Source organism: Emydura macquarii, unplaced genomic scaffold, assembly GCF_026122565.2.
Source record: "Emydura macquarii macquarii isolate MOO-44397 ecotype Brisbane River unplaced genomic scaffold, CSIRO-AGI_Emac_v2 contig_450, whole genome shotgun sequence".
NCBI lineage: Eukaryota > Metazoa > Chordata > Testudines > Chelidae > Emydura > Emydura macquarii.
In genome coordinates, this window is record NW_027130587.1 from 1,965,499 (window position 1) to 1,976,937 (window position 11,439).

An 11,439-nucleotide genomic window follows, 5' to 3' on the forward strand; every position below is an offset into this window, starting at 1 on the left:
AAGGCGTTTACTCAGGAGGAAAGACCAACATACGCCCAATATACAGGGGTCACAGGAGAAACTTAAGACAGGAGACAGTTCGTCACCACACTTGCATTCCCCTCCATTTAAAACGGTGACAGGCAGGCTGACAAATGGGCAAAAACCATTTATCTGGGACATAAAGCAGCAGCCCCAAAGTTGAGGAATAAAATTCCATTGTTTACCAATTCCAGCATGTGGAGCAGCTCCCTGCCAGAGTAACTCGACACCCAGTGTGCGCACAGTTAGCTTTTCAGGGGGACTTAGCAACTGGCTTATCCCATTGTGTGGGCCACTTGTAAATGCCTGTAAAGGCACCCATTCAGCCGTCTGCACTCTGGCAGGAGCAAGTGGAGAACAGGACAGGAAGGGATTCCCACAAATTTCTGGGCTGAACAGCAAAGGAAGGTATAAGTTATCTGCAAGGCTTAACTCTCTCCTCCCACCCTCCTTCGTGGGCTTGCGGGGCATCAGCATTTTAGCACTAGGAACTCCAACACTGCCGCAGCTGAACCTTGCTCACAACGAGCTCAGAAATCCCCACCCCCTCTGAACTGGAGGGCCTGCTGGCTCTGTGTGTGTGGTCACCCATGAGAAGGAGTAACGTCTTTGCCAACTACCAGCGCCCTTTCTGGAAAGGGCGCATTTGCCCACACGTCTCACTGGAGAAGGGATATGGGAGCTTGGCTGATTCAATATATGCAGAAATGAGTAAGGACTGGTGAGAAGTAGCACCTGTCCAGCCAGCTGAGACAGCAGTGTGACCTTATCTGCTTTGGTACAACTGGGCAGAGATGGTACACTCCCTGTTCACACTTTCATATGGCCACTACTCAGGGCACCGAATTCTTCGATTGTGGTTGTGACTGTCTCTGTGGAGGTTAGATTCTTGGCTCTTCTGTCTGTGATGGAGGCAATCTCAGGGTATGTCTATACTGACAGTGGCAAAGTCGCCGTCACATCGGCCTATCTGGATCGATTGAACGGTCAGTGAAGACCGCTGAATCGATCAAAAAGTCGACGCTGGTAAACCACCCCCTCAAGTGGCGTAGCGCTGTGTCAGTGGGAACGCGGTTCCCGTCGGCGCAGTGCAGTGAAGACGCTGCGCAGAAGGGAAGCACAGCAGTCGACGGGAGTTACGCAAGCTACTCTGCATAGCGTGTGTAACTCCCGTCGACTGCCACCGAATCGCCAGGTCAGTGCAGACCAGGGCTCAGTAACCTGGAGAGGTGATAACACATGGGTCAGCTTCTTTACATTCCGAGCAGAAGCCAAGAGGCTTGAAGGGCTCTTGTTCGTTGTCCTCCTCTCTCCTTGGTTTGAAGCTCTCCGATTTTTCTCCCCAAGTGAGTCTGTTGTTAAAGCTGTGGCTGATCATTTCAGTGAGACCCAGGAAGTTGGCCAAGGGCAAACAGAGCACAGCGATGTACCCTTCCAGGCAGGGCAGGCACCAAGGGAAGAAACAGTCGCTGCATGCCACCAGAGGACCCCGGCAGCGGGCCACACCTGTCAACGGAGCAGACATTGACGAGCTGGTAAGCGCCAAATTGCCCCCAGGAGGTTGCTCCCTTCATGAATTATAAACTCAACAGGTGCCACACTTCCTTCCCCTCCCCTTCGCAGAGAAATGCCCTGAATTGTATTGTGAAATCCACACGGGGCTGAGGTCGGGCTAACAAAGGCAGTGTATCCTTAAGGGCCCAGCGCAAACGGAGCACAGATATGCCAGGCATCCTTCCCCAGCCGCTTTCACACATTGTCCCCCTTGATTAGCAGGCGGCCTGCAGCTTGTTAAAGGGTTTTAAATAGTATCCATGTGTCTGTGCAGAGAGGTGGGGGAAGGGGGGGTCCGGGATGGTGATAGAATGCCAGCAATGCTGGACCCTCGCTCCCCGGGCTTGGCCATTTTCTGACAGTTGTTGTCCGGATGGTCACTCCCCAACCTTCAGGACATAATTTAGCTGGTTTAGGTTTCACTTGACATTTAAAGAATAAAACCTTGTGTGTGTGAATAGAGCCAATCCTGTGTGCACCCTGGGAAGGGCGGAGCTGGGGGCTGTGTGCTGACTGTCCCGGGGATGTGGCCGTTAGGACAGTGGTCCCCAAACTTTTTACATCATGCCCCCCCACCCGTAATGTGATCCGTCTCTGCCCTCCCCAGAGCCGAGCTGGCTTGGGGTGGAGCGGGGACTCAGGGGTGGGGCTGGAGCAGAGCTAGGGGCAGGGTGGGGCTGAGTGGTGCTCCTTCCCCACCCACCCCCAAACGTTCCTCCACTCCCCACTAGGGGGGCGTGTGCCCCGTTTGGTATTCTAGCACCATGGTGCAGTGTCACTTGAGCTGCTGTTACCAGTGCTGCTGGTCCAGTCTTTCCCAGCACTAACAGTCTCTTGCTTCTGGGGCTGGACTGCGAGGCTCCTTCTGCATTAGGGGGTCTGGGGTGGACAAAGAATGGCTAGTGATTCTATAGTTGTCTTGAGCTAACCTCTGCAGGAGAGTCCTTTTCTGCTGGCCTTTTGTTGCTTGCTTGCCTGCTCCCCAAATCCGGGAGGTGCACCATAGCTCGCTAGAGGTGCTTTTGGATGAGGAATGGTCTCATCTAAACAACAGGGTTGGCTGCTGGGAATTGTGGAGCTGGGTGCCTTGGTAAAATATTGTCACTCTCTCCAACTCTCCAGACTGAGGAGACAGGTCCTGTTAGCTCCCTGCTTCTCTTCCCAGCACAAATCTGCCTTGTTGAGAGTCGTATCCTAGGTCTAGGATGTTACTGCACTTCTCTCCATACCAGCGTATCTGTATGCAGTGACACCTTCCAAGCTCAGAGCCGCCGTGGATGCCAGGATAGTAATGGCCGACCTGCCACAAATCCCTAGGCAAATGGCTGACCTTGTACACTGCTTGTTTCTCCAGTACAGTGAAGCTTGAGCCATCAGCTGCCGTTTGGTATTTAAAATGGCCTGGGAGCCTCTGCTGCAGGCCTGTTAACATGGCAGCACAACTGCTTTCCTCCTCTTTGCTTGTCGTGTGCTGTCCACCCAGGGGTAAGGAGGGAGGGATTTGCACACTATTTCTTGTCATTTATTCTTTGGCCGCTTGCTTTGACCATGCTGTCTTTGAAACGCTCTGAAAAAGCTTCCTGCCCCTGGCAGAAAGGACTGGGCTGCCTGTAACTATTCCTGTCAGAGCTTTTGGACGGGGTTCCCGATTTGTAACTCAAGCTGCCATGGCATTTCTTGGCTGTTACCATCAAAGCTTCCGCAGCCGAGCAGTTTGTCTCTCGATTATCGCAGAGAGGATGGTTGGGTTTGAGCGCCTTAAGCTTCAGGTTTTACAGCAGTATCACTTCTCCCCTACCCCGATACACCTGCTTGTGATAAGATTGAAAAGGAAAACTCTGCTAAGACATCACTTTCCTCTGCTTGGGGCTTGTCCACACAGTGAACAAGCTTAGGTGTGAGTGAATGTGCAGTGCGCTAGCCTGCCACACATGAAGTCGCCGTGAGGCCCCCGCTCTGGTGTGCATTAGGGAACTTTTAGTGCGTGGTAGCAGGGTCCTCACGGTGACGTAGTGCACTGTACATGCACACCCTGACTGCTGCGCACCAAGTCTCGGTGTGGACGAGCCCTTAGGAACTGTTTGACTAGAGCTAAATCACATGCCGGTTCCCCTCCCTTTAATGGCTTCCTCTGCTTCCTGCGGCTAGGTGCTTCAAACAAAGAAGACTTCACGTCGCCAGAACCCGGAGCTGCAGAAGTGTGAGGAAATCCTCAGTAAGCTCATCAAGTACCGCTTCAGCTGGCCCTTCAGGTGAGGCACTTAGGGCTCCCTGCCTGTCCTTGGATCTCTGCACATGTAGTGGGAGTGGCCAAGCCTCGGGGCTGCATGAAGCCACAGCCTGCAACCAAGAGGCTTGGGTGTTAAAAGCAGGATGTGTACAGAGAAAGGGACGTGGGTCTGTCTGTCACACTAAGGACGCCTGTGCTCCGTGTCTCTGGAGAATAGTTTCTGTGGAGGGAACCAAGATTGGCCCCTAAAGCTAGGGATCCCTTCTCTGCACAGGAATGAAAGCAGCAGAGCGTTAGGGGTCTTCTCCACTGCCTCCCCTCAGAAACGCCCACAATGTTCCCTCTAGAGGAAGCATGGTCTTGTGGCTAGAGCCATCATCTCCAGACTTCCAGTTCAGCTCTGCTCTTGATGAGGGGCAAGACACTGTCACAGCCTGAGTTCTCCCACCTGTAAAAGCTGCCCACCTCCCGTGGGATGTTGGGTATGGTTGGTTTGTAAAGGGCTCTAGGCCCCGGGGTTTATTGCTGGGCCCATGCCAGTGGATATGGCAGGCTTGTGTGAGTGTCCTCCTAGTATCCGGGAAATACCAGTGTCTGACACTAACTTTTGTCTCTGTGACTCCTTCCTCGGCAGGGAGCCAGTGACCACAGAGGAAGCTGAAGATTACTTTGAGGTCATCAGCCAGCCCATGGACTTCCAGACTATGCAGAGCAAGTGCTCGTGCGGCAGCTATCGCTCTGTGCTAGAGTTCCTCTCTGACATCAAGCAGGTGTTCTCCAATGCTGAGCACTACAATCAGAATGGAAGCCATGTCTTGTCCTGTCTGGAGAAGACAGAACAGTGTTTGATTGATATGCTGCACAAACACTTGCCTGGCCACACGTACTCGCGCAGAAAACGCAAGAAGCCCTCTGCCAGGCACCAGGGACTGGAGGCGCAGGAAGGGGACAGTGAGTCAGAGGCCACTGAACATTCCAGGGGGCGAAAGAGAAAGAAATGAGGGGCAGGAGCCTGGGGGAGAGACAGAGTTGGAGCAGCCCTTCTGATGCTGCTGGGCGCTTGGCTGTCTGAAGGGATTTAGGAAGCGGCAGACACCTCTTTATTAATCCAGCCTTTCCCGTGACCAGTTCTAGTAAGTAATTTCTCTGAAACTTCCTGAAGTATTTGGCCATCCATCAAGTGAGCAGAGGTGACTTGCAGCAAAATACATAAAGCTCTTATGGGATTGTCCTGCTAGAAGGAGAAGGCACGAGGGCAAGCGGAAGAACTGGCCCAAGCCTAATTGAACAGGGGAGTGTGAAGCCGCCTTCAGTTTGGGGCGCTGTCGGCTTTCTTGCAATGGAGCTGCTTCCTTCCCTTATAAGCTGAGCAGCGAACACTGCAGCGCTGGGGGACATCCTGCCATCTGCTGCCTGTGATGTGAAACCAGCCCTCATCTAGCATGGGGAGGGATCATATTGCTTCACGGAAGGACTGAGTGTGATCAGGCCAATGGGCCGTTAGTTCTTGTATGTATATATTTATATGGTGTTAACTTTGAGCCCCCAATGAAGGGGCGTGTAGAGAGAGCAAGCACTTACATTTATGGAGACACGGCTTTCACCAGCATCATCATCAGAAATTGGCTGCGAGGTGCTCTTGCTTCTCTCCTCTGTCTCTTCTGGGGGAGTGGTCTGAGGTCATGCTCCGACGCGCTTGTCCTTTCTTCTGACTGCAGCGCTCCACTTGTACGTGGCAGAGAACAGGCTGTTAGTTCCCCTGCTCACCTCTAACAGCACAGAATCACGTCGCCCTTTGAGTGGATGAACCAAATGCCAGAGGCACATCAGAGAGCGTGGCATTCCCACACATCATGTAGAAAAGCCCCGGGAAGGAGAAGCAGCAGAAACTTGTTCTGTGTAACTTTTTAAATTAATTTTCTAGTTGGTCACTTGTTTCTAGCAGTGAGCTTGTAAAAAGAACACCTTGTAAGATACCTTTGTCTTGCTTTGGCACATGTACAGTACAGTTTATATGAAAATGTGTTTGCTTAATATTTTTCCCTCTAAAACACTTGTTTTCCTATCAATAGCTGGAGTTAAGATGGGGAATTTGTTTGGGGAGGAGGAAGAGGGGACTCACTGTCCCCTTTTGCTCTCACCTTTTATAGTAATACCTCCACTAACTCAGCCACCCTTCCCTCCAACCCGCCTGCCATGCCCTGTAACGCAGCAGAAGAGCGGACTCTGACTTTCACAGTGGTTGATTAGTGGGGATATAGATTGTGCTGGGGGGAGAGATGTTACTCTCTCATCCGTTTCCAGCAGCTTGTGCCACTTGTTACTGATTTTCTGTTTAAGCAAAAACTTTTTTTTTGCCTCTCCCTCATGACAGATTTTGGTCTAACAAAATCAGGGTAGAACTTATTATGTCTTGAAATTGGAACAAAATAGCTGCGTGGCTATTCTGTACTGATCACTAAATTTTAAAAAACGTGCAACTCCTGATTTGAGAATAAAAATGTGTTAATGAAGATGGCAGCCCTATTTTGTGTACTTGTTTTTGTTTTTAAACCAAGCACTTGTTGGTTCGATTCTGGACTGTCCGTCACTGTTGTGAGCCTACAGCAGAATTCCAGTCTCCTCCTCTCCTCCCCCAGCCCCACTGTCCTGCCCCACAGAACTAGCACTGACATTTGTTTGGCACCCCCCCTGCCCTCTTGAAGGCTTTGTTTTGTCTGGTTAATACTGAACATTTTGTGCAGCTCCTACCCAGTGAAACCTTTTGGAACTGTACTTTTTTTTTTTTTTTTTTTTTTCATTGTCATTTGGGGGGCGGGGGGATTCTGTCAAGGGCTGTACTTGTAATAAAATGGAAATTTAAAAATAAACATTATGTACTTGTGTTTGTAAAACTGCCTGTAGAGAATCCTTAGCTGCTGCCTGTCCATGCGGAGCTGTGTTCCGAGTGGGGCTGATTGCAGGGCTTGCTCTCTCCCCTTCGGAGCCTGCTTCTGAACAGTTGGCATCTTGGGGAGGAATGGGCTACTTTCATAAAGCAACCCACTAGCCACCAGCACTCCCTGGGTGAGTTGGGTGAGAGGGAGAGCCTGGGTAAGTGGAACTAATAAGTGGGAAGGACGTACACCCCACATCCAGCTGTTCCAAGTCGCTACAAGAATCTGATCCTGTCACTTTCAGAACTTAAACCAGTGCAGTCTCTCGTTGCTGGGGGTGTGTAGCAGCCCAGGAGCGGGGATTGAAAACGCTCTCCCACCTGGAATGCTTCTCAGGAACCTAGGACTCTGAAGCAAACTGCCTTTTAGACTAGAGATGAAGCATGGCCCAGTCATGAAGGTCCTATCCTGGGCCTAGATTTATAGAGCTAGGTGCCAGAAGGGACCATTGTGATCATCCAGTCTGACCTCCTCTCTCACAACAGCCATAAAACTTCCCAAAAGAATTTCTAGAGCAGATCTCTTTGGAAACAATCCAATCTTGATTTTAAGAACTGCAGCGATGGAGAATCCACCATGACCCTAGTAAATTGTCAATGGTTAATTACCATTAATCACTGTTCATTTACACCTTATTTCCGGTCTGAATCTCTAGCTTCCGCTTCCAGCCATTGGAATTGCAACTGGGTTCCCAATATGAGCAAGTCTTGGCCGAGTCACTCTGGTCCTCAGGTCCCCATAATAGCACTTTGCTACCTCAGGGGTATTGATGTATTAAAGAATGTGAGGTGCCCACATCTGATGGTGACAGTCTGTACAAGTACAACAGAGAGGCTGAAACTCTGGGCTTCTCCACCCCCAAAATGAACTTTCTAGGGGATTGGCAGGATCATTTGGCTGGCATTTGGAACAAAACTTCCTCACTAGTTTCAGTGAATGCTTGCCTCGCTATCAGTCCCAACAGCTTCGTTTTCCAAGTCATTGAGGACACATCCCTTTGGCCTGTCTGAAGAAACGTGACTTCCAGATAATGAAGTTAGCCCCCGAGAACATGCATCGGGGTGAGCAGGATATTTCACGTGGCTTAACGTACTGGGAAGTCGAGCTGCAGATCCATATGGAAGCCATGTGGATTGGGACGTGATGGGTTAAGATGCTTATCTCAGTGACTGACTTGCCCATTCAAATAAACAGAAGAAACTGAAGTCTTAGGCCGGGTCTACACTGGAATCTCTTGCCAGTGTTTATACTGTCAGTTCAGAGGGTGATTATTTTGGGGGAAGGGGGATGCGAGGAGGCAGCATTCCTATACTGGCAAAAGTCCTCATGCACATGCCATTATACCAGCATAAAGGTGCTTTTGCCAGTAGAGTTTATTTCACTAGGGAACAGGTATAAGCTAGACCAGTATAAACTTCTTTTATGGACAGTATAAGCTGCATCCGCACTCGGAAGTCACACCGGGATAGCTGTACTTGCAAAACCGCGTCTGAGCCTCAATCTGCAAACACGGTCCATGGATATAAAGCGGGAATCTGCTGATTTGCAGGGCTCTACATATTTACAAGGAGTTGGTTGCATTGCTGTGGAGGAACTCGAATTCCCTGGCTTGCTGTAGCTTAACATCTTAAGGCGAGGGGGCGCTGACTTGCGTGGCCGTCTGCGTGGCTGGATCTCTGGGTGGAGCGGTGAGGTGTGAATGCTCTGCAGCAGACACGCTGGACTCCTCTCCGGCTCCTCTGGAACCCGATTTTTAGCTCACGGAAGGCAGAACGTGAGCACCTTACAACGTGTGGCTCAAACTGGTCACTTGCCAGGCTTTGGTATTGAGACCTCGCTCTAGCACCCGCTGTAAAATCGCTAAGGATTGGACAGCATGTCCTCTGCAGTGCCTACCCGCACACTGCCGACAGCTCAAAATGCATACACCCGTGTGTGTTGTGCTGCATGTGCGGCTTTGCATGGAACACGCTTGCTCGTTACAGTGGGTCTCCTGGCTGGGTGTGAATTAGCGAGGTTCGGCTGTGCTTGCAGACTAGGACTGGGCAATTCAGATAGCTGAGAGGGGCCTGCCACTGGCAGGAGAGCACGCTCAGGCAGCAGCCTGGTCTTGGCTTTTAATTCAGGACCTCAAGTCTCACCTGTCTGCAACGTAAAGGAGCTGTTTGATAGCACGGCGCGAGGGCTAGCGGCGGTGCTGTGAATCTGAAATGGCCAGCAGTGCGGGCCCACTTCTGCACTGAGTTGTTAGGGCTCAGTCTAGCTCCTGGATGTAGCTTTGGTGATTGAATGTTGCTGACGGGTTCCCTGCAAGTTTTTAAGGACTTGTTTACTCAAACCTTTAGTTCGTGGTAAGCTGAGGCGTGAATCTACCCCCGCACTAGACTGGGCTACCTGGCTGTGTGGACCCTGCTGACTTGCATTAACCATTCATTGAAACCGGGCTAGATTGAAGCAAATTGATGCATGTCAGAAGGGTCCACCCGGACAGGTAGTCTGCGGCAGGGTAGAGTCACACCCCAGCTTGCTAGGAACTAAAGGTCCATGTAGACCAGCCCTAAGAGTGTGGTTCTGGGATTTCTGTTTGTGTGTGAAACATTTGGAGGGACTCCTCCTGTCTTCCTGGTTGCATGGGAAACCGCTCATTTAGCTTAGCGTGTGGGAGTGAGGGAACGGAGGGAAAACAGGCAAAGAAAGAAACGAGCTTTGTGTTGAGTTTTGAGCATGGAATGAGTTCTTGGAATGCACAGGGGACAACTTCTTGTTTCAGGAAGCGGAGGAAGTAACCAGGGAACAGCCATTTAAAACCTGATTCTGCCCAACAGGGAGGAATTGGGTGTGTCTGTGAAGGGGGAAAGCAGCTTGGGTGAAACTCTGCAGGTGACCCTTGCAATCCCTTTTAACCCTACGATTCTATGGAAGCGATCGTGCAATGAGAGATTTGAAGGAAAGGAAGGACTGAGAGCAGTAGAATAAGGACAGTGGATTTACTCACCTACCACTTCAGGAAAGAAAATACAAGGGATAAAGGAGTGCCGGAGCTTCGGCAGTTTCTCAAGGAGAATATTAAAGGCACAACTGCAAACTACCTGTTTGTAAAGGAAAGGAAAAATAGTACGCGGCCAATATGGGTCGGTCTACATTGTAATAACACCCACAGCTGGCCCAGGTCCGCAGATTCTGCCTTATGCTACGGGCTATAAAACTGCAGTGTCGACACTCAGACTCAGTCTGGAGCCTGGGTTCTGAGCCCCCACTCGCCTGAGCCAAAATGCCTACGCTGCAATTTTACAGCCCTGGAGACCAAGCCCTGTGAGTCCAAGTCAGCTGATCCAGCCCAGCCGCAGGTGCGGCGTTGCAGTGTAGACGTAACCTATGGCTCCATCGGATGCTCTATAATAGTCTGAAAATCCGAAAGGATTCCGACACAAACTGGAAACATGGATGACGTGCCAAGGAGATAGTCCAGAATGCCAAACCAACCTGATGTCTTCCTTTGGCTGGGTCACTGGCCTAGTGGTTACGAGGAGGAGGAGCAGGTAGACATGAGGTATCTTGATTTTAGTAAGACTTTTGACAGTACCGTGTGACTGTCTTAAAGCTGGGTGTGCAACTGGATGAAAGACTAGTTCTCAAGGGCTCACTGTCAGCCGGGGAGGGTGTGGAGTCAGTCCGGGGTCCGGTACTAGTCCATACTTTCATTAATGACCTGGATAATGGTGTGCAGAGCATGCTCATGGAATGTGCAGATGACACCAAGCTGGCAGGGGTTGGTTGCAAACACTCTGGGAGGGCGGGATTACAATGACCTTGACAAGTTAGAGAACTGGTCTGAAATCAACCAGATGAAATTCAGTGAAGACAAGTGCAAGGTACTGCACTTGGGAAGGAAAAAAATCAAAGGCAGAATTACAAAACGGGAACAAAACAGGCTCGGTGGCTGTAGTGCAGGAGCTAGGCATTACAGTGGCTCACAAATTGAATATAAATGAACGAGGAGCCGCAGCTGTGAAAAAAGGCCAATATGTGGGGGGGTGTTAACAGGAATGTTGTGTGTTAAAACACAGGAGGTAACTGTCCTGCTCTACGCCCCACTAGCGAGGCCCCAGCTGGCATACTGTGTCCTTTTGGGTGCCACGCGGTAGGAAAGATGTGGCCAAATTGGAGAGAGTCCAGAGAGAGCAACAAAAATGATCAAAGCTGTAGAAAAACCTGGCCTAGAAAAACTAGGCATGTTAAGTCTTGAACAAAGACTGAAGGGAAATTGATTGATTGCAGCCTTCAAGTACGTTAAGGGCTGTTATAAAGAGGACAGTGTCTCACTGTTCTCCACGCCCACGCATGGTAGGACAAGAGGTAAGGGGCTTAACCTGCAGCAAGGGAGATTCAGGGTAGATACTAGCAAAATCATTCTCACTTTACGTGTAGTTAAATTCTGCAGCAGGCTTCCCAGGCAGGCTGGGGAATCCCCGTCACTGGAGGTTTTTAAGGACCAGCTGGACAAACACGGGTCAGGGCTGGTCTAGGTTTACGTGGTCCTGCCTCAGTGCAGGGGGCTGGACGAATAGCCTCCTGAGATCCCTTCCAGCCGCACCTTTCTATGAGAGCATGGGAAGTCTCGTGGATGAAAGCTAGCTGCACTGAAGTCAGAGGGAGCTTGGCCCATGATCTCACTCACCGTGTCTTGCAGGAGTCAGC

General features: G+C 50.7%; 1 protein-coding gene across 2 annotated transcripts in view; it reads left to right on the plus strand.

The window, feature by feature from the left end:
- BAZ1B (bromodomain adjacent to zinc finger domain 1B) overlaps positions 1-6,845 on the plus strand; it is an 82,410-nt gene extending 75,565 nt beyond the window's left edge. Inside the window, exons 17-19 of one of the 2 annotated variants that reach the window (XM_067537750.1) lie at positions 1,405-1,556; positions 3,724-3,827; positions 4,440-6,845. In XM_067537750.1, coding sequence (XP_067393851.1) covers positions 1,405-1,556; positions 3,724-3,827; positions 4,440-4,806 — 623 coding nt within the window. In that variant the 3' untranslated portion in view covers positions 4,807-6,845. The other variant, XM_067537751.1, reaches the window with a different exon arrangement.
- Positions 6,846-11,439: the final 4,594 nt, after the last annotated feature.